The sequence below is a fragment of the Neodiprion pinetum genome, chromosome 7 (assembly GCF_021155775.2).
Source record: "Neodiprion pinetum isolate iyNeoPine1 chromosome 7, iyNeoPine1.2, whole genome shotgun sequence".
NCBI classification, from domain to species: Eukaryota; Metazoa; Arthropoda; class Insecta; order Hymenoptera; family Diprionidae; genus Neodiprion; species Neodiprion pinetum.
In genome coordinates this window covers 14,298,631-14,322,816 of record NC_060238.1, presented here as the reverse complement: position 1 = coordinate 14,322,816, position 24,186 = coordinate 14,298,631, and the positions used below count along the sequence as shown (strand labels likewise).

The 24,186-nt window shown below is 40.1% G+C and overlaps 1 protein-coding gene across 1 annotated transcript in view; it reads right to left on the bottom strand.

Moving 5' to 3' along the window:
• Positions 1 to 8,825: 8,825 nt before the first annotated feature.
• The window catches only part of Fife (regulating synaptic membrane exocytosis protein fife), a 2,091,151-nt gene continuing 2,075,790 nt past the window's right edge, over positions 8,826 to 24,186 (bottom strand). The window contains exons 20-23 of the mRNA XM_069137999.1: positions 10,528 to 10,615; positions 10,159 to 10,241; positions 9,910 to 10,017; positions 8,826 to 9,141 (exon numbers count right to left, since the gene is read on the bottom strand). Of these exons, the coding sequence (XP_068994100.1) occupies positions 8,840 to 9,141; positions 9,910 to 10,017; positions 10,159 to 10,241; positions 10,528 to 10,615 (581 nt within the window). The 3' untranslated portion in view covers positions 8,826 to 8,839. The remainder of the gene's footprint in view (positions 9,142 to 9,909; positions 10,018 to 10,158; positions 10,242 to 10,527; positions 10,616 to 24,186) is intronic.

Genomic DNA, 24,186 nt, shown 5'->3' with positions numbered 1-24,186 from the left:
ATGATGCTTCATTTGACCGTCGACTAAGCCAAACAGCCACGCTGAACATCATGTATATCATTTAATACGCAGTACATATGTGTGTAAAAAGTAAGTGTACGAAACTTTTAATCAATGTGTTACTGTTGTAATTGTGTTGTCTAATTTCAAATCTATACATCGTATGTGTCGGTTGGTCACATACACTGCTTTTTTCTTTGAATAGTGGGCCCTCGTTTTCTAGTTATGTTTTGTTTAATAGTCATCAGTATGAGCGACTACGGTTTTTTATCATGGAAACAATAATCGTTTTTTCAAAGCTGCATAATCCTAATAATTATTATATATTGATTATTGACGACAAAAATAAAAAACATAAATGTTTTGTATGTTTTATTGCTGCTTGAATATATATATATATATATATATTGTAACGTGGCATTTTTACTGCGCGTTCCACACGGCTCCCCGAACTCTAGACGGACCATAAACTTAGGGAGCACGCGGAGCAGACCGCGGCTCATTTCGAAAAAGAGCGCCAAGACAACAGTCACGCATCCGAGACTCTAAGAGGGGACCATCGCCGGTTTAGTGAATAAGACTTTTCAGGATTTTTGTTTATTTTTTTTTTGGGTGGCGAGTAAATGCGGCTTCAGACAGGGGATCGGCAGCAAATCCGAACGACGTTACTGGATGGCAATCGCGGCGGATCGCGACGAAAGGAGGGCCTCGCACGAGGCTACGGAGAGAGCGTCAACGGAGAGCTCTGCCGCGAGGGAACCCAAGGCGGACGAGATTCCCGTTGGTGGCCGGCGAGCCGTAGCCCCCCCCCTCCGTCGCCCAACTGACGACAGGTACCCTCGCGAAGTCGTCACCACGCCACTGCCAAGCTACGGGGTACCCGAGACTGGCCAGCCAATCAACACCCCGCGACAGCGGAATTCAACGATAGCGATACGCTAGATTGTAAGAATTGCGTAACGAGAACCCCAATTCGATCGGGAAAATTTTGACTATGGATGGCGCCTATGTTCGGGGCATGTTCGAATTGCGGCTCCGATTTGCAGGACTCGTCACTTGAGTCCTGGCGACATTTCGCGACAGTCGAGTAGAGTAGAAATTCAGAAAGAAAAAAAAAAACCTCTTTGAAGTGTGTGTGCCATGGCCGAAACAGGAGTTGGCGAGTTCTTGGTGTGGTTGCGAAGCGGTAAGCGCTATTAATTCTTTGCGAACGCATTTCGAGTGCAAGTAGATCGGCGCACCGGCATCCGGTTGGCCTAGCCCTTGTTGAGTTAGAGTAGTACTCGAAATTCGTTTGCCGATCTCCTTGATGATGACCGTAGCCTGAGTTTTCGTGATAACGCGTAGAGTCGAGTGGATCCCTGTAAAGTCTCGCGTAGAGTCACGGTTTCGAGTGGGGAACAATTTCGGTTCGAAATTGAGTGCGGCCAAATTCCGCTGCACGGGGTCTCGTCGAGTCTGCGTACGTAAAAAGAGTCACCTTTCAGGGGGGGGTCGCATGTTACCGTGCGTAGATGCTTGATTTAGCGGGAAGGGTTGTGAACTTTGGGGAAATAGGGACTACGACTGGAGCTCGGATGCGTCATAATACGCTACACACTCGCACGATCAGAAAAGCTTCCTAGAGTTATTAATTTGGTCGCGATTAGCGCGTCGAGTCACGTCTTTTTGATTTAGTTTACGAATTCTTGTGCATCAGTAAGGTGGCGACTAGTGCCCGTAGAAATAAGATATCAGCTAGATTTAATCACGATTGCGATTAGCGCGTCGAGTATGATCTAGATCACGTTTTTGTTTAGCGGTTTATAATTAAGTGACGAGTAGCGTCGTAGTCGAGGACGATCGCGGGCAGCGCATCGAGTCCGATTTTGTTTTTGGTTTTTGCGAGTTAGGGTATTATTAAGACGGCGACTAGCGCACGTAGGCCGTAGAGGTCTCCTAGATTTATTCACCTTTGTTTTTTTCATTATTTGGTTTGTTTCTCCCTTTCTTATTTCTTTTAGATTAAATTTAAACCTATGTATTTGGAATCGCGAAGGACGACTTGCGCAGTCGTATTATTATTTTTATTTTTATTTTTTTTTTGTAATATTGCTGACGAGAAATATATTATCGGAATTTTATAGTGATTTGGCCACACCACGCGTTGGCTTACTTGTGTTGCATTTCTCTCTACCCAAAAATTACCCCTCCCTTCTCCGCGGTACTGAGCTATCGAGTATATGGTCACGGTATTTCGCATTACCGATTTCAAGGCGTGTTAATCACGCCAGGCGCCCAACAAACTTCGCGATATTGTTTTGGGTCCAGTGTACATCGTGGACGTCGATTTATTGTGCACGAGGTAAGTTCTCGGTCATTTTCTTCGAGTGACCGAAGAGCGGGAAAAATCCACGTCACAATATATATATATATTGTAACGTTGCAGTTCGGCTAGGCCTGCCCGTTGCAAGAGACTCCCTGAACCCTGGGCGAGATCCCGGAATCGGGGTTTAGAAAATCGAGTCGCGAAATAATCCTAGAGAGCGCCAGAACTGGAGTCACGCACCCGAGCTTCGACGGGGACGAAATAGCGCATTGCGACCAAGATATTTCAGGCTTTTGTTTTTTTTATTTTTTTTTTGAGTGCACCGGCTACCCTCCAGCGACCAACTCCGACGCCGAACATCTTTCGAGGCAAGGCGAAACCACGGAGATCTCGCGGGAAGGACACCGAGGCTGCGGAGGGGGAGGCAACGCAGATCCCTGCAGCGCGGGAATCCAAGGTGGACGCGATTCCCGCTGGCGGCCGGCGCGCCGCAGCCTCCCCGCTCACCCCGCCTACGCCCAACCAAGGCAACCGCGAGATACCAGCTAGCGACGAGGGAGCACCACCCCGCCCAACCCCAGGACTACGTAGAGCTGCGCGGGAGACGACATCGCGATCTAGCCTTAAGTTCTGCGCCGCGTAGAGACGACAGGTGCGCGGCAAGTTGCGCAATCCCCAAAATCGATGACCGATCGATTGTTGCGCATTCTTAGGGTGATGACGTCGCGAAAAATTAGCGTGACGAGATCGGCGTTGCGACCATCCGAGATCACTCGAGTTCTGGCGACCAACTAAGGTGAACGGGTGTTGCGAGGTAGATTCGTGTTCGAGTTTTTAAAAAAAAGAAAAGTAATCGTTGCGAGGAATAATGGCGAGCGTGAAGCACGAGGGAGTCGGGTCCTTCGTTTCTTGGATGTGGAGCGGTAAGCGCTGTTAACCTTCTTGCGAGAGAATCTCGAGAGATCATTAGTAAAGGCTTGCCGAGGACGGATAGCCAGTGAGGATTGGCGTTAGCAACTGTACTCGAGATTCTTTAGCCGATACATTTGCTTGGTGACCGTAGCCTGAGTTGCGCGTAAGGGAGTAGCGTCAATTTCGGGGGATCCAGGAAATCGAGTCGAGTCACGGGTTGAGCCGAGACATTATTGCCTCGAGTTTGAGTGTAACCGAAATCCGTTACACGGGGTCATTTTACTTCGTCCGATACACCCTCCGTTGTCGTGTAGGTTGCGAGCAGTCTCACGGGGAGCATTCGAATTCGCGACTGCGTCCCGCCGTCGCAGAGAAAGTGAAGCTCGGGTGCGCGCTAATAAAAATATGCGTTCCTAACGGAGGGTCGTGGGTGCCGCGACGAGCCTCGCCTCAGTTTAGTTTTTTTTTTTTTTTTGGCATAATCAGTTAGTATTAAGGTGGCGATTAGCGCCGTTTTGTAGAGGACGATCGCGAGCAGCGCGTCGCGTCCGATTTTGCTTTTGGTTTCTTTTAGTGTGTAAATTAGCGGTCACGAGTAGTATAGTGACTAGCGCACGTAGGCCGTAGAGGTCTTCGGGATCCCTTCATATTTTGTTTTCTCTTTTTTTTTCTTCTTGATTGATTATTTTGTTTGCTCGTTCTTTTTTTTTGTAAGCTGAGCGCTTGCGTTTGGGATCGCGAGGACAAGCTTCCGCATTATTGTTATTATTTTTAATTTTTTTTTGTATTATCGCTATTTTGAAATATATTGTTTAACTTTCTTGCTGCTTTGTGAAATAACTTGTCAACGTACGTGTGGCGTATCTCTCTCTACCCAAAAATTACCCCTCCCCTCTCCGCGGTACTGAGCTACCGAGCATATGGTCGCGGTATATTGTATTACCGATTTCGAGGCGTGTTGACCACGCCAGGCGCCCAACAAATTTCGCGGTCTTATTGCAGGTTCAGGGGACATCGTGGACGCCAAATTATTGTGCACGCGGTAAGTTCTCGGTCATTTTCTCCGAGTGACCGAGGTGCAGAAAAATCCACGTCACAATATATATATTAGGGTGTACCTTATTTGGAATGCTGACGAATTTTGTCAATTTGTGGAGAGAGGGGGGGGGGGGGGGGGGGGTTTGTCAACTTCAAATAATTGAAAAACAATCGCCTAATTTTCTTAGATTTTGACTTCCAATCTAACATCTGCCACTAAGAGGGTGGATTTCTCCATTTGAAATACACGTGTTTCAAACACATTCTCATCTTTTTTTATCTAGATGAGGTGCAATTACTCCAGATTACCTAGTATCAGTTGCAGATGTCGTTGCAAGATGCACTTTTGAGACTTTGCGTATGTAGCTTGTTTATGAATGTAATTCAGTACACTGCTTTATTTAGTCAATTAGAACGGACCCAGCCGTCCATGAGATTGATATGCAAGAAACATATCAATTATTTCACGAGAAAAAATGCGAGAGAGAGTGCAAATTCGAATAATTTAGCTGAATTGAAAAATTAACGACGGAGCCAGGAATCGAATCCGGTATCTAGAGACGCTTTGCCGGAGACTTACTCCACTAGACCACCTAGCCGTCCTGATTACAATCTCATTAATTTCTTTCATCACCGGAGCAAGTCTCCGGCAAAGCATCTCTAGATACCAGGTTCGATTCCTGGCTCCGTCGTTAATTTTTCAATTCACCTCAAATATTCGAATTTGCACTCTCTTTACCTAGTATCATGATGTGAGATTTCTCAGATATTAGCATTAGCCCTTACTAATACCTCGCAGATATGGATGTCTTCGAACATTGTTACTCTTACAATAAAATATGTACTGAGAATGTGTACGAAACACATGTATTCTTAATAGGGAAATCCACGCTCTTGGTGGCATGTGTTAAGGTTGAAGTAAAAATCTAGAAAAATTAGGCAATTGTTTTTGAATTATTCAGAATTGAATGACGGGGGGGGGGGGGGGATCACAAAAATTGGTCAACACCCCAATATATATGTATACTAGGGTGTGCCAAAAAAAATTTCAATCCATTTCATCATTTCTCATGTAAAAACTGAGTGGTTTCATGTATTATAGGAAGCGCCATCATAGGGGAGTTCTGATAAAAATGTTAGAAGGTGGCTCAGTTAACTAGAAATCATACTGACAGGGCACCTACTGGACTTAATTGATCGAAATCTCCTTTCACGAGGTGAAATTTCATAGCAAATTGAATGAAATACTAAGGTGGTACAAGGATTAAACTAACAAGAAATAATGTTTCAAAAATAAAATTGGAAGATAAAGCACTTTTTCTTTTAATTTTATACATTGCACCTGGCGAAAGAGGGTTTAGTCCAATTAAGTCTGGCAGATCCCACATCAGTATGATTTCTGGTCGACTGGGACACTTCTGTAACATTTTTGTCAGAGCCCCCATTTGACGACGCTTCTTGTGAGATATGAAAGCACTCATTTTTCTATTGGAAATGGTCAAAGACAGAAGAAAATTTGTTTTTTGCACACTCTGATATATATACATATAATATATCCCTAGTCACTTTCACCAATGAAAACTTCCACATTTCTTACACCGGGTTACTCAGAACCCAACCACATTTGGAACGTTATTACTGTACCCGACATAACGTTACGATTTGAACAAAATTCTGAGATAAACTTGAACAATTCAGAAATAGACTCCAATCATAGTTTTAGCCAAAAACGATGGAGGATGTGAGAGAAATACTTGAAGCAGAAAAAGTAAAACAATATGCAATACATACACGAGATCTCTCAGTCCCCAAAGTTTTTTCAGTCATTCTTCATGTTCATTTCACAAACAAACCTGATTCAAGCACGCTGACTTTAAAATTGTACGTTAAAGTCGGTTCTTGGGTCCACTGGATCCCATGTCAGTGACTAGGGATATATGCGTGTGTGTGTTTGTTTTTCATTTCTTTAGTTGATATCAATGTAACATATTGCTTTTGAATAGTTTAAATAAATATGTATTGACAGTATAGATATATACATATATATCTTTACTTTTATACACGGATCTGCGAGGAAGAAGGAGAGAAAGGAAGGGTGGGAGGGCGGAAGAGTGGGAGAATGAAAAAGAAAGAGAGAAAGAACGAGCAAAAAAATCGAGTAGCTCACATCACTCTCTCTTTTTTTTCATGTGATAAAATACGACATGAAATGTGAATAATGTTGAATCTAAGGGGTTATACGTCGTTCCAAAGAGACGCCAAACTTCCTGACATTACTACATAATGTGACAATTTAATTACCAATAAAATTGTGTACAGCGAAATCCTAATGTTACACACGTTCTACAACATACGCGCATTACACAATTTTTCGGTTCAATGCCTAAAATTATATGTATTTAGGTATTCGATCACAGATTATACACATGATCAACTATTTGACGACGGAAACGACTCGAGTCGCGTTTCATGTGCTTTGACATCATTTCTTATCTTACATAGATGTGTAAATTACATCACACTATTTTATTACGGTAGTAATACGAGTAATTATTATGATACGTGATTGTCGCATTTTCTTTCAGACTAGAAAATTTGCATTTCTTAACAGTCTACAAAATTATACATCTTCCTCGTGATTGTCGACGAATATCTAACTTTTAATTTTTTGTTTTTAATTTCTAATTTACTTATTTGAATTGGCCGTTTTTTAAGTTTATTTTGATTTTCTTTCACGTAAATTAGAACAACCTGTGTCTCGCCTCATTGTGTATAGTTTTTCCAATCATAAATTATTCATGACAAGAATAATCCATTCAATTCAAAATAATTGTATTCTTATTTGGTCGCGCCAGAAGAAAGAAAATTTTGAGCAAATCACAACGTTAATCCTGTGCGGTCGCACTGGGTTGAGTTCATCCCAAGCGAAAATTCACTTAAAAATTCCCGGAAAACTGAAGGAAGGCAGAGTAGGGCTTCTATCACTAAACAAAAATTAGTACAGGTATGGTCCTGCACGCTTCGTCTGGCTGCCTCCACCAGTTAGTCCTTGAGCTACGGCTGTGTGACGAGCGGACGAAATCGACCCATTTTGACCGGCGCGGCGTGTGCTAAAGGTTTCAATTTGATGTTGTTTTTTTTTTAATACAAAAGTCTTCTAATGGCGCATCAAAGTATGTAAATATACATCTTAATTATCTGATTTATTTTTGTCAAAATAAAAGACAAGAATGTTTGTTTACAAGAAATGAGATTTTTTTATTTTTTATTTAGTGCTAGTTTTAATTTCGAATCTTTTGTTTACATGAAAATAATATTATTTTTGCAGTAATATTGATCGTCGATTTATTTTTCATGAAAATCCTCGATTTCTTTCTCCTTGAAATTATGCATTTCTAAGTAATCCAATAATTCTACTTTTTTCTATAGAACCGTTGAAAGCCTAGTTTTTCTTGAAAATTAGGCTGTCCATAAAGACAATCCATTGTAATTTCTTTTTTGGTATAGCACATTCTTTAATTGTTGAAATTCAGACTAAAACACTTTTTTTTTAGCGTTTTCGCTTAGAAACCAATGTGTAGTACAAAACGTAATAATATTTGTACTTGAATAATAGTAGATTCACATTATAGAAAGATTTAAGAGTATTCACGAATTTTTTCAGATTTTTTTAAGCAATTTGACACATTGAAAACTGTACGTGGATGTTTTCAACGATATTAAAGTGCGAACGCCCAGGGTTAACATCGCATTGACGCAATCTAAGAAGAAGAAACATCGAAAAAATTCTCATCTTGAGAATTGCTCAAATGAGAAAATCATGAAATCATGTTACATAATATACCCGTAAAGCAATGTTTTAGGAATTTATGTTTCAAAAGTCGCACGGGCTTCCTCCAAATCCAGTGTAATAAAATAACTAAAAAATATCAGCTGCGAGATATACTTTTACCAGTTTACAAAACCTGCTTATATTTCAATTTTGTTTGTGCAACTATATTTTACAGTAAATATTTTGAGAGAGAGCTTTTGTTCAGCATCACTAGCATTTGTTTTATCTCCGGTATTTGTAAACCTGACTGGCATTTTCACACATTATTACGATGTCCAAAATATGAACGATAAAACGAGCCGTAAATAATTATACTGAAATAGTTTCAAACCGTGTCGTTATCTATCAATCACCAATTCATATTCGATATATATATATATATTATAAAAGTGGCACATGGCATATTCAGGGAACTAAAATTTAACTTTAAGAGATGAATTTTGACGTCATCTTTGAAACGACGTGTAATTATTTCATAAGATGATAATATAATATATTAACCAAAATACCGGTTGATGAAATGAAACGTGTACGCATCGTGTAATTATGCATGAATAAACACATCAAATCGATAATCAAATGATAATGCTTTCTACTGATTAGTTCGAATCACTACAACGCGTCTATTTTATTTTTGATCAGCGCGTGTATAAGATTATCTTCATAATGGGCTAACCCCCGTCCTTTAACAGCAGCTTCAATCTGAGATCAAGCTCGCCTGCTTCAAGGGCCCACTTTTCTTTCAACCATCATGGGGAGTCTACATTTTGAGTGCCTAAGGTATGGATGGGGAACAGAGGGTACCATCCAACGGTTAAACGGGTCAGGGTGAGCAGGCCCAAATTAACTTCGGCACCACCAAGGCCTTGGTTACTCCCGAAGCCCATGTTTCGCTCCCACAGCATAACGAGGAGGTTCTTGTCCCTGACGTCACAGCTACCGTATTTCAACGTCTGACAATACTGCGGCTCTCGTGAATGACGCACCACTCTGGTCTTACGTTTTTGTAGCCACCGTTCACCGTCCCGCAAATACGTTTTTACGTATGTGTCTGCGTAGAGAATTGAAATTACATACCGTGAAATCAGAACTTGAACAGTAAATAGGTGTCTACCGTCATTCCATGTCATCAGCTTGCAGAATTATCAGTTATATTTATCTTCAGCTACCCATTAATTTCACAATTCGTATATTGAAACTTAAACCCAGTTGAGTTGGATTTCCTTGCGAACAACGGAAATAATGGGTCCTTGGAAAGAGTTGAATTGCATATTACAAGATTGGAGTATTTAGTGAATCTTGACGAATATATTATCGAAGTAATACTGAATCGAAATAATTATTGAATGATGTTTCAAAAGGTATTGGTAGTTGAGTGAAATTTGATTTATGCATTATGTTCGTAACGAGTAATTTAGTAGGATTTATTTCCAATGACAAAACTAACGAACAACTACATAGAGTTAAATTTTTGCACGTCACAAAAGTAATGGGTAACTTGCTTGAATTTTTGAATTTCAAGAATGTTATGGGTGACGCTTAAATTCATTCCCATACGGTAAATCTGATGAGAGATTAATTGAAGTTTACTTTTATGTAAGTCACAAAATTAATCTAGAAAATTTACTTATTACAAAAGTAACGTGTAATTTAATCAGATTCAATAAATGATTGAGTGAAATTGAAAAAAAGCGTTACGCAATCACACTGTAATCGACAGATGAGTGCAGTTTCAAAAATTCTCCCATAGTATAAGTAATACGTAATTTATTGTTGTTTGATGATCGTGTTATGTAATATTATACAGATTTCAACGTACCAGGTTCGATGGGCTCGCCGGGACAAATTCCTCGTGCACAAACCACTTCGACTTCCAATGTTTCCTTGCCCATGAACAGACCCAGTTTCACTTCTCCATTCGGCACACCTGACGTAGTTAACAAGAAGTAGTAATTTCCGTAGTTTGGAAAGATATTGTTAATTGCCAAATCCCCGAAATAATTCCGAGAATCAAAGCTTACACATGCATTGATGAGTATTTCGTAAATAAACGTCCTGTTATACATACCACAGGTCAATTTAAATCCGCGAGGAGCTATTTGTCCAGGTCCTAATTTTCCGTCGAGGCATTCATTGTCCTTAGCCAATTGACTGCACAGACAAAGAGGCATACTAGATTAGAAGTTGCGGCTTATTTAAGGATGGCATGACGATTAGAAATGAAATCCTTATCAACCATGATTTTTAAATGAATTTTCTTGTGGTCTTAGCGTCAACTCCAGCTGCAGTTACAGAATGAAACTTTCGGTAAGAACCCGCTCTTAGGGCTTGAAGGGATTTTCAAAATGGAACTACAATGGCAATTTTTGGTTCTATTTATCTGTTTTTAGTTTTGATTGGCATCCAGTAATGTTGTTGGCTCGTAAGCTATACATACCTCCATTTATCTTCATCATCAGACTCGCTGTTTTGATCGAACAGTTTCTCCGGAATATCCAAGACACTCTCCTTGCGCTCACCCCGCCCTGCGAAACATGTCCTCAAGTAATTTGAAACTACTAAATCAGTTTTATCACCCATATATATGAGATAATAACTTGCATGACTTATACTTTCCCCTACGGGCGATCTGATAGTATTATGATCTATGTAATATATTAGGTCTACAAATTAATTCGGTGCCTTTACTTTGGTATCTTGTATCTCTGGTTTGAATTTGAATTTTCTCCCCGCCCTAAGGTAGTTTCAAAGAGCAAATCTTAAGCTGTGAAACATACTATGAAAGGTGGCGGACCTGCGAACTAGACCTCAAACAGCAGTAGTGAAAACAATGGAATCCGACAAGGAGCATTTGAGACACTGCATTCTTTTTGCGTTCGAATTGAAAAAAAATGCAGCTGAGGTGACCGAAATGATTTGCTCAGCCGTAGGGGAAGGTGCGGTGATACATAAAACGTGTAAAAAGTGGTTCCAGAGATACCGCAATGGTGATTTTGACCTTGCTGACCGAGAAAGACCTGGCTAGCCGAAAAAATTCGAAGACAAGGAACTGGAGCAGCTCCTGGAAGAAAATCCTACTCAAACGGAGAAAGAACTTGCACACGCTCTCGGAGTTACTCAACAAGCGATTTCCCATCGCTTGCATCAACTACGGAGAATTCACAAGGCAGGCCGATGGGTATGCTCAGTCCGGAGAACAAGGAGAGGCGCACTATCTTTGTTATCACGCTTTCAACGGAACGACTTATTGTACAAGATTGTAACTGGTGATGAGAAGTGGGTACATTATAAAAACACGAAAAGAAAAAAATCGTAGATTCAGCCTGGTCAACCATCAACATCCACAGTCAAAGCCAATATTCACTGCAAGAAAGTTTTGCTATGCATCTGGTGGGACATGAAAAGTGTGCTCTATTAGGAGTTGCTGAAACCGGGTGAAACTGTTAATGCTGCGCGATATCAAGAGCAACTCAAGCATTTGAGTGACGAAATTAAAGTGAAATGACCGTATACAGGAAGTGGGGCAGGCAAGTGCTCTTGATGCACGACAAGACAAAGCCCCACACCGCAAGGTCGACCAAAGACGCTCTAAATTTATTCGCTGGGAAGTTCTCCCTCACGCGGCTTATTCACCAGACATGGCTCCTACAGACTACCACCTGTTCCGGTCTCTTCTACATCACCTTTCGGATACGCACTTTAAGTCAGTAGAGGAGGTTGAAGAAAGCATCGCAGATTGCATCCAATCAAAACCACGATCATTTTACCGTGAAGAAATTCGCAAACTACCTGAAAAATGGCACAAATGTGTCAAAAGTGACTGCGATTACTTCGAGGGTTAGATACTGATTTGTTTGTTTTATATTAAACTTTAAAATTTGACAAATAGGCACCGAATTAATTTGTTGACCTATACATCCACGGATTGAATTCTGGCGAATTCAAGGCCACCTATATTGTCTGCTGTTTGGGTTAGGTAAATCATACCATAGGCCTTGAATTGGTCAGAACGCACCTTTGTAGGGGTATATATGTGTAAACGCATACAACAATTTTCGTAGAAGTATTTTTAGTCCGAGTTCCATAAAAGCAAGTATATTTATTGCAATAAACATCAACTTTTGCCACTTCTAAAGTAAAAATAAAATATAACGTTACAAGTGCGAAAAGTAAGTGATTTCTGATGAGTGTGTAGCTTGCAGCGCAAGCCACAAAGGCGGGTGCTGTCGTCGTACGAGTCAGACATCTTCTATCAGCACCTGTGGCACATGCTATTTTTTCAAAATGCGCGAAGGAAGGTTTGGTTTGAGAAGCAACGAAGGTGAGACTGGCAGCGTGCAGAATCGGGGTTACGTAACTTACGGTTACTGACACAGTGTGTAAAATTGAGATGATCCATAGTGCGCATACGTCAAAGAAGAAGACTCAGAAGCTTAGTATAAAAAAATATGGCATTTAAATTGGGTGTATGCGCCAACGTTGTTTTACTGCACTTTCCGGAAATGAGTCACTTTTCGCACGCTCCACAAGCTTCAAAAATCGAACCGACCAACCTTGAGTCGGTCAAAAAATATTCCAATATACCTACACTTGCATGTTTTTAATTTTCAAGAACGCATTCAACACTCTTTTAAAATGACTAATATACTCGTATAATCTACATATACATCTAAATATAAAGTACTTGCGTGACAATGTTAAGCAAGGTACACTACTTTTCAATTATATATATAATATACAGGTTGGTCCATTTAACTCTGCCACCGCGAATAACTTGGTTACTATTGATTGTACCGAAAAGTGTCTTCCGGATAAGTTGTTGCATTTGAAGGGAAAAAATGAGTTTTGGAAGTGAATGTCATCTGAAGGTCATATCTTATGAGATTTCGGTGTTTGCGATGATTTTTTTTGCTGACTACAAGGAAGCTGACATCAAAACTCGTCTAACCATGTGCAACAACATAACCTTCGGATAACCTTCGGCTCCAAAATTCATGATTAAGTAATGGAGGTGGAAATTCAAGGAGAATGAATTGTTTGGGCACATTCAATACTTTTTCCACGTAATTCATTTTATTAAATGCTCAAAATGTTGTCCATCAACCTGAATACACTTGTCAATACGCATAATGAAGGATTCCCTGGCTTTACATATCATTTCTGGTGTAATACTTGCACACGCATTGATGATACGTTCATTCATGTTCTCCCGTGTTGTTGGGACGTCTCGGTACACAATATCCTTGCTCATTCCCCAGAGAAAGAAATCAAGAGGTGTTAAGTCAGGAGAACGCGCGGGCCTACAAACTTCTGCTCCTCCAGAAATTACTCCAGAAATGATATGTAAAGCCAAGGAATTCTTCATTATGCGTATTGATAAGTGTATTCAGGTTGATGGACAACATTTTGAGCATTTAATAAAATGAATTACGTGGAAAAAGTTTTGAATGTGCCGATACAATTCATTCTCCTTGAATTTCCACCTCCATTACTTAATCATGAATTTTGGAGCCGAAGGTTATCCGAAGGTCATGTTGTTGCACATTGTTGGACGAGTTTTGATGTCAGCTTCCTTGTAGTCAACAAAAAAATAGGTAGTTCTATTTAAAAAACTATCGCAAACACCGAAATCTCATAAGATATGACCTTCAGATGACATTCACTTCCAAAACTCATTTTCCCTCTTCAAATGCAACAACTTTTCCGGAAGATACTTTTCGGTACAATCAATAGTAACCAAGTTATTCGCGGTGGCAGAGTTAAATGGACCACCCTGTATAATACACAGTGATAGATACCGTTTCAAATAACTTTTACTGCAGTATTGGACACTATCTAACTACTTTATTCTTTGATAGTAAATGAAGTGAGGTTGGTTTTCTTATCATGTACCAAAGACATTTACTAACATTCTATAATAAAGGGCCATGTATAATTTGAAAATTAAATTCCAATATTCGCAGAACTCACGCTCGACAGTGGCGCTAGCTTGAGGTATGTCGCGCAGTGTGTTTAGACTCAAAAAATCTGAACATGATCATACGTGGTTATTATATAGAAGCCGGAAGTATATGGGCTGATCCACAAACCTTCAGTCAGTTTTCTATGGCCAAAGTTTCGAATTGGTTGAGATTTGGATATAATATAGTGTGCACGGAGATGTGAAAATTATACAATTTTCAAACCTACAGGCTTTACATTTTTTGAGAAACACGTGTTTCAATTTTGTTAGTTTTATGAATTGGATTTATGTCTTCTAATCTTTATAACTTTCAGCCGCGCCGGGATGAAATATGACCTAATGCTTTATCGCGTAAAAAAGTCTGATCTTTCTGAATATGAAATCAATTTTGAGTTCATTCTCAGTAAGCGTCAAAAAAACAAGTTTCTTAAACTTTTTTTGTCATGAATATGCGAAAGCCCCCCAAAAAAATGATTTTATTTCACTGTTTCAGAAAGTAAACATTTTGAAGTGTATCCTTATAATTTTTAGTCTAAGATGAAAATGTATACCATTATATCGTAATCAAATGGGTATAAATACTCTAAAGATCACTAGTTTTCGGAATGTTTGTTAAAAAAATTATGTAATGAATTGTTGGTTTTTGCCACATGAAAAAATAGCTCTCCCTCTCCTTCTGCCTCTCTCGACGCCGTATTTTAGTTCTTAGCATCTGTCTAAATTCTGTTATTGATCGTCATTAGCGGACACTATCGCCCCCGTGCTTCAACTATGAGACGATTTGAAAAAGAAAGGTTGTTCGCACTTGAAGCTAATGGGAATAATTATGACGCGGTCATGAACATTTCAAGTAGATTAAAAGAAGATTTTCAATGGTGGATTTCTAACATAGCTACAGTCAACGCTCCTCTCAATGAACCTTCTTTTGATTATGAGATTTTTAATGACGCTTCTCGTACAGGTTGGAGGGTGTATAAAGGAGCTCTCCTCGGGATCGCGGGTAATTGTCAATCAATTTTCAGTACGGTCCAATGGACCGACCGTCACGGAAAAAAACCCCAAATTGGGTGTAAATTCGTACCCCTAACTTTAACGATTTAATTTAACAATTATCACAAAGCGAATAATATCCCGTTCGTCTTTTTCTTTAGCAGAAATTCAGCTTCACAAAGCTTCAGTCGATTCTCCACTTGCCAGCTACCTTTAGTTTCTCGACTTTTTAGACTATGATCTCATCAGTGCCGACTAGTAACCCTGTCACCTCGCAGATAAATCATCGGACTGAAAATGACTTACTCTCTCTTAATTCAATATGATATTCAATAAGCTTTTTTCTCAACAGTGTCTACAGCTGACTCTGACTTCCAATGACCAATACCAGATCTTCGTGTTAAGTTGTTTTGTTGATTGTTTGATGTGAAAAAGTAATTTTGACAATTTTTCAGATTTTCAGACAAAAACTAGGGTCGTTATTAATGCCGAGTCAATATAATCGTTACGGAGTTTTTTGATTTTTTGTGTATATTCTTGGATTATTTATGCGAATTTAATTATGATACCGTCTTTACTTCACCTTGAAAACTGCACGATATAATTTAAAATGTTTACTTTGTCACACAAAATACTTGTTATGATTTAGAAAATTTGTTTTTGGGCCTTGGAATATACTTCTTTGACAAATAATGTCCAAGGAACGTGTTTTTGGCATTTGATGAGGGTATACCTTACAACTAATTTCGAATTCTGTATAAACTCTTTCATACGAAAACACATCAGGCCATATTTTTTCTAACTACTGGAAGTGTTAAAAGTGAGGCTGAAAATTTGCCGACAACGATCTAATTCGAAACACTGGAGAAACTGATCAACATGTTTTTTGTAAGGCGTGCGGCTTAGAGATGTTGAAATCGGAAAATTTTCATATCTTATGGTTAGTGTGCGTTATAATGAATTCAAATTTCAGCTAAATCGAAATTTTTAACCTAAAAGGCTGGTCGACAATTCATGGACCTGGTCGTATTCAAAAATGCTTTGCATGTGAAATTTTCAAAGAATACAACTGCAATGTTCAAAAAATTTCAGTTCAGAAGATTTCGTAAAGACTCCTTAGAACAGTTTCGATTCATGCGACCAAATGTCGTACAGTTCGGTAAGCATCGTGAATACAAGGTACGCGAAATGAGCACGGAAGATCAAAGTGATGAAAAAAATTGTCACAAGCCACGGGTGCGTGCCTGTTTAGAATGTATCATCCACGCAACACAGAAAATGTGAGGAACGTGACAGTTTGATTATTCTGGAATACGGCAATGTAACGTAAATTTATAGCTAATCTAACGTTCGCGAGTTCTCCTGGCTCCTTACAATAAAACTCGAGAAAAACCATTCCAGTGAGTATGTTTATTCCAATCTGCTGGAGTTCGAATTAATTTAAAGGAACTCCTCTTGTTCGTGGGTAGATGATGTGATAAAAATGGCCATCCTAAAAGACATTACTCTTTTTGAGTTGTTTGTTTAATAGACTCGGATTTTTCACGTCACAATTTTCTTCTCACGACATATAACAGACCAGAATTCTTTATGGCGTGGCTGCCTGTCTATTCCATTCAACTAAATTTTATCGCCACTAAACCAGAGTTTTTCACGCTGTGACAGTCTACCAGACTTGGGCTTATCACACATAATGTCAGTCTCGGATTGCTCACTTCAGAGCTATCCACTATTAACGGTTCGCTGAAGCTGTCAAGCTAATATAACTTGGCCGTGAATTGATACAAACATTAAAGAAGAAATAAAGAAGCAAATATTAGTTAACTTCAGTTGTTTTTCTCAATAAGAGCACTTCGGGACTGTAGGGAGAGGAATCTCCAAGAAATGAAGTACTCCGAATCTCTAGTAAAACGCTGACGACCTGGAAAAAATCTATGCCCTCTCGATAAGGGCGCTTTGACTTCTGTGACGCGCTTCCAAGTGCGCAGTGACACACCGCATATGTGTTATTCATTTATGTTTTTTATACACAGCGTCTGCAGGCAATTATTCACATTAGTTATAGAAAGTGTTATGATTATTGAAGAGTTATCAAAAGTAATAAGGAACTTTATTCTCAACTTCAACATAATGTGCTTTTTTGACCTGCAAAGCGGGACGAGAGTAGCTTATTATTTCCTCTTCACTTTTTTCACTCATCCAAGCGATTTTTCACATTTTTATATTAACACAGTTTGAACAAATGTAGTAAAGGAGAAAAAAGTAACACTTCAACAAACACAACGGAACAAATTCAGAATCACTTCAGAATCAATCTGAGAGAAATGCATGGTTCGGCAAAAGTACTCGGCGGAAATGGAGAATACAAGAAAGTGATATTAATTATTCTTCAAATATTGCTGACTTCATAATCGACGAACTGAGGAGAGTGTGACCGGACGATATACGCATGGCTGATGGATTTGCAAAGCAGTGGCATTCTTTTCACTATCCACTTGCAAAACAGAAAGCTCTGGTGTTAAACAAATATGTACGAGGACCAAAGAACTTCAAGGCTAGCGACAGTTGGTTACATAAATGAGTAATATAGATACGAGAGTTCTAACCCCAAAGATGGCGGCGTACCGGCTGATCTTGATTCCTACCTTACCGGCAATCGGTATGTTACCACCACGATGGCAAGCCTTACCCACAAAATTGGTACCGACTATTAACACAGATGACGCTACCAGTATTTTTACCCAATTTTACCGACAGGCAGTTGGACAATGAATTATTTGCTTGGTCATATGAGCAGCCATTTTGATTTTTTCTTAGTCGGATGAGCAGCTATTTTGATTATTTGCTTGGTCGGATGAACAGCCGATTCGATTTTTTCATCGTCAGACAGTTTGATCATGAGATTTTTTGCTTGGTCGGATAAGCAGCCATTCTGATTTTTTCACCGTCGGATGAGCAGACATTACACATTTTTTTATTGTTAGATGGTAAACATTTCACCGACGAAATTGCTATCTCTGATCTTACCGACAGTTGGTGTTACTGAGTGTTGCCGCAGGTTTGTCGTATGTGGCGCCCCCTCCATCGCATTATCGATCAATCGATATTCCATCGATCGGCTCTGCGTGATGTTTCCAATGCTCTCCGCAAGATAGCAAGTTTTTTTTATTTATTCTATCATGCGGTTGGGGGTGAATGTTTCAAAAAATATTTGTTGGATGCTTTGAATAGATCGTCAAATTTGTCTCACGAAATGCAGATCGAGATCTGTGAAACAGGGTATTTTTATTGTGCGAAGGTGGTAGTGGGGGTGAAATAAATCTTTTCAAAATAGCGGTTGAATGCTTTTGAATATATCGTGAAATTTTTTTCCCACGAAACACCGGGTGGTATTGACAATAAACCAGTCTGGGGGCAAGGGGGGGGGGGGGGGGGGGGTGGGTCCATAAAAATTCCTCCCACAAAATTCTTGCCACAAAATGTGTGTCGAGACTTATCCGATGGGAAATTGTAATGGGAGACGGGTGGTATATAAAACGTGAGCCTATTCCGATATTCATACTGTTCTCATCGCCTCTTCGCATCGTGAATTGCTCTTACTTGTAGAGAAAATGAACTCTGATTGGAACCCAATAAATCTAACAAAAGTTAACCACGTCAGCCGCCTAGAGAATCTACAAACCAAGAAGATGTCGGGACTCGAAATTGGGAGTGTGTATGACGTCACCGGGTTATGACTGGTCAAAACAATATTCGGGGTGTGTGTTCTGACGACGATCGATAGAAAATACAATGTCTTCGTACCACCAAGAATCGCGAGAGTTATACAAGAAGATTCCGGTCAGCTGACTGAAATGTGTAATATGGCTGGGGAAAATCGTCTGCAAATGAAATACCTTGGTGGGGAATTCAACAAGTTTGAATTTTCATGTAATTATGTGCTGTAAATAAACTATGCGATCCCCTCAACTTCTACAAAATTCATTTGCGAGGGGATAAAAGCGGGTGTGCTGGAGATGGAATAGTCAGTCTTCTACATACCGTCTGTCAGTAAAATTGAGCACAACATTCCCACTCCTCAACATGGCGATTATCCTACACGTGCAATGTTTTGTAGCCCATAACATGAAGTTTGTACCCAAGGAAGTCGCAGTCATCAACGTAAACGGGCAGGGTCTGGATTACATCATTTTCAGGCAGCCCTATGATTTGGTAAGCTTACCACTTGAATGTAGAGCTACCAATGTATGGTTGACACACAATCACCACGGAATATCATGGAATGCGGGCAACAAATCTCACGTGAATGTATCGAAGATTGTGAGAAAAATGGTGGGAAATGCGTGTTACGTATACGTCAAAGGGGCGGAGAAGTAAGCATGGCTGATGGAGATCGTCGATGCTACAACGAGGGTTATTAATATGGAAGATTTGCACATTATGCCCCCTGCACTGGAAAAATTGAGTTATATGGAAGTGGCACCCTGGCATGACTTGAACCATGGATACTTGCCAGCGAATAACCTGCAGCAAGCAGCAGCGCCAGGCTCGATTTGGTATGATGACAACCCTGACTTCATCCCGGCGTACAACTGCGCCTTTGAAAATGTGCAGCGACTGAGGAGTTGGTATTCGAAGGAGTGTACCAGCTCCCTCGAGAAATCCTTCCGTCTGTACAAAGAATTAGACGGTTTAAGGGTAATGATGTCCGAGGATATAGCTTTTTTATCAGAAGAATTCATCTACACGTTCGCATCAAACGCCATCGATGATGTCTGGGATAAACTGTCTGAGAATATGAAGATGGATGACAAGATCGCCAGTTGCCGCAGATGCCTCCAGCATTATACACTAGGAACCGATGGCGATATAGCGGATGGGCCAAATCCTCTAGTAAAAGACTGCCTGTAGAATCAATTACAATTATATTATAGTTTATACATAGAATTAAACATGAATTTATTTACATAAAAGTCATACAACTATGTATGTATCTTCATAGGTGTTATCTGTTCTTTTCATTTGAATTTATCTAATCGGAAGGGTAAAAATATTATGAATTTTATTTGCAATGAAATACGCGATGAATCATTGTAAATTTTATTCTTCAATATAATCCTCATTATCATATACATTCAATAAAGTACTCCCAAACGTAGAAACTTGTTGAAGTCTTCGGGTTTTCCTATGAGAACCTTTTTCTTCACAACTCACTTTGCTGAACGCTTGCTTCCGCACGAGAGATTTTTCAAAATACTAGAGAAGTTTCAAACTGCTGTTCAAATTTTCATGAAAGGAGACACACCCGCCCTCCTGCAAGCAAAAACCCGCCAGCCAATCATTCGTGGGGCGTACACCACGTGACATACAGACAAAAATGTAACGCGGGGGGCAGTATAAGCTTGGAGAAAATTTTCTTAAGAGCTCACCACCTGCTTTTCGTTTATCGATTTTTCCCATCACATGCCCCACGCTGATTAACGAATCATAAAATCCAAAAACTGAATGTACACAAACCATTCGGTCAAGAGTGGGCAAGACAAGATTCTTTTTACGCCAAACACTGCTCGCTACCTGCTTTTCGCTTATCGATTTTTCCCATCACATGTCCGCATGCTGTTTAGGGTTAGGGTGTGCAGGCTCAGACCTTTTCGCCATAAAAATTTTTGATTCTTCGATAGCGGAGGTGGTACAAAGCTTGGACCCTTCACCACCACACCCAAACTCTTGCGATCTATCGGCCTATACATAAGCTCAACGCCTCCGATGCAGACTCATCGGTCCTACACGATACGTGCAAGTCAAAAGTTATACAAAGTTCTGTTTATATTAACGTTGAAGTCATGGCCACTGAAACATACTCAAATCTCGTAAAAATAATGGAGAACGCACGCGATTTGTTAGGCGAGCTGCATCCCGAGCAGGAAAATGACGAAATCTTCAAGCACTGGATTGACGTTGGAATGGAAAATCTCCAATTGCTGCGTGATGTTTCAAAGCGCCCAAGAACGAGCATAGGTGCGAAACTGCAAATTCAGCATGCAATCACGCTCGTACAATCCTGGATAGCAAAGATTGGGCAACAACTGCGGCAGCGACGGCAGCAGTGCACGCCGTGGTGATGGGTGCTAATATCGGCAGTCCTGCATTACATAAAACTGTGCATTATATGAAAAGAAAATACACACAACAAAAAGAGAAGGAGAGAATAGTGCAAGTGATAATGGATATTCAAACGTAACGAAACTGCGATTCATTGGAAATCACAAACATAGATTTCAAGTATTTATACAGTTGTAAAAACTACATGAAAAAAAAAAATATTTATGGATTCTGATTGCAATAGTGAAAGCAAGCGCTGTAGAATATATTGCAAAAACTTTCTACCTAAATGATTGTCAAATGTTGTCAACTACTTGCCGAGTTTTGTAAATCGATATTAAATTTTTTACACTAGACGAGACATGTAGTGAACAATTGACGATTTATTATTTACCGTGTATAATAGGACGTATTATTTTTTGCGTATTATTGCACTGGATTTATTATTAGTTATTTCTTTCTGTAACAACTGATTTTTTTAACGTACAGTGAGACGACGTCGGTGGTGCTTTTGCCAACCGGATCTGAATTGGAGTTGTCACAAATCTCGGGCATAAGAATTTGGAAACCTTTTTGGACGACGCGCAGCAGATCATCGTTGAGCGATTGAGGCTGGTACTGCGCGAGGAGGGAAATGTGAAGGTTAACCTCACATTATCGTGCAAATTTGAAAACACAAAGCACGTTGGGATTGCGGAAGAAGTTAAAAGCTTCAACACCTCCAACACCGCGATCCTCCCCTCGAGCGATATGGACGGTTGGTTTACACGCGCAAGGAACGCTCTGCTTGTGAAGGTTGATGATTTTGTACAACGCGATTCTGGGTGAAACATGTCATGCGAAAATTACGCAACGAATATATGTATATTCATACGTTTATTCAAAAATAGAGAATTACGTTATAATGGATAACAACAATTGTGAGTGCAGGCGTTAACAGTATATTAAATTTATGTATAAGCAAAATTAGGCGTGCGTTACGCCGGGAAGCAGTATTAAGACTAGCTACCCGGCCTCTCGCTGGGCTCCGCGACAGTGCATATAAAGTGCATATCATCGCGTAATTTGAGCACTGCTGCCGATAAGAAAGCCAAGCGCGCAAGGCGGGCTATGCTGTACGATGAATTTCGCACTCATTTCAATGATCCCCGGCATGTTCCTACAAGAGGATATAGAACTGTTACATTTCATAACAAATGTTCCAGCTCTATCGCAAGCATGATCGAGATCCTGAATACTGCCGTAAACATCAACCGGTACCAGCCTCTCGCCGCGGGGCTTTCGACATTTGTTGAGCTGTCCAAGGATATTCAGCGGAGAAAGGCGGTGGTGAACGTGAAAAACGATAACGAAAGATGCCTTTTCTGGTCCGTCACAGCAGCCCTCCACCCGGTCAACACCCACACCGATAGGACTCACCACAATCGTCGCTATATTTCAGAATTGGATTGTAGAGGTATCAAATTCCCTGCTACTCTACATGATGTGAAAAAGCTTGAGAAATTAAATAATTTGCGAATCAACGTGTATGGAATAGAATCTGGAACTTTTTCGCATCGTGCAAAATCGAATAGAAGCGTCATCGTGCCAATTTATTTGAGCGATCATTTGAGTACCGCGAACATTGACACGATTCGTCTTCTGTTGATTGAGAGTAATCCAGACAATGTTATGGCTCGCGAGTTAACATCAAGATTTCACTTTGTTTGAATTAAAGATCTTTCACAATTGGTGAGCAAACAATTGTCTGATCATAATGGTCAACTGTTTGTATGTGACAGATGTTTGTGTCACTCTACCGTGAAACATGCCTACGAGAATCACCGACAAGATCGCATCATGCTGAATGAAGTACGCATGGAATTTCCCGAGTCTGAAGATTTAACATTTGAAAATTTTCGTAACAAAGGTACCGTCCCGCTTGTCGTTTAGGCCGATCTCGATTGTATATTAGAGTCTGTACCGGTTGATCAATTCCAAAATCACGTTTCAAACCATAAAACGTGTGAATTTCGAAAGCATAACCCGCACAGTGTAGCGTACTATGTACATTGCGCGTACGATGGGACTTTATCGGAATTCCACAGTAACCGCGGTGTCGATCGCATAGATTGGATCATACAACAGCTTAAGGATTCATCGGTTCAAGTAGAGTCACGCATCAAAAAAATAATCCCGATGGAGTCTTTACCCAAGTGCAACGCGATCGTCACCTGCACGCAAAGAATTGTTATATTTGCGAAAAACCGTTTACCCCTGAGGAGAAAAAGTGTTACGATCACTGTCACTTTACGGGTAAATATCGTGGTCCTGCTCATAATCGGTGTAATTTGAATTTCAGAGAGACGCATAAAATTCCAATAGTTTTCCACAATTTGTCCGGTTACGATTCGCACTTTTCAATTGAATCCCTTGCGTCAACTCTTCCCGGTGAAATTACACTACTACTCATGAATAAGGAAAAATATATATCCTTCACGAAACGCGTTGATGGAACAATGATGCACTTGAGATTCATCGATTCGTTTCGATTCATAGCTAGCAGCATCGATAAACTCTCGTCATATTTAAATGATGCCGACAAGCACATAACACGTAAATTTTATAATAATCCGACTCAGTTCATTTTGATGACTCGCAAAGGCGTTTTTCCCTATGAATACGTCGATTGTTGGAGGAAACTCGATGAAACGCGATTACCTGCGAAGAAGCATTTCTACTCGCACCTCTGCAATGCAAATATTTCCGAAACCGATTACGAGCACGCTACAAATGTTTGGGGGGAATTTCATCTAGAGTCATTGGGGGCTATTCAGATTCATACTGAAAAACCGATGTTCTTCTGCTTACCGATATTTTCGGAAATTTCCGCGGTAGCTGCTTCAAAACCTACAATTAAGATTCGTTGCATTACTACACTGCACCGGGACTTGCTTTTGACGCGATGCTCAAGCATACTTATGTAAATTTGCAACTCTTAGACAACCCTGAAATGGTGTTATTTATTAAGAGAGCCATCCGAGGCGACGTAGTACAATGTTC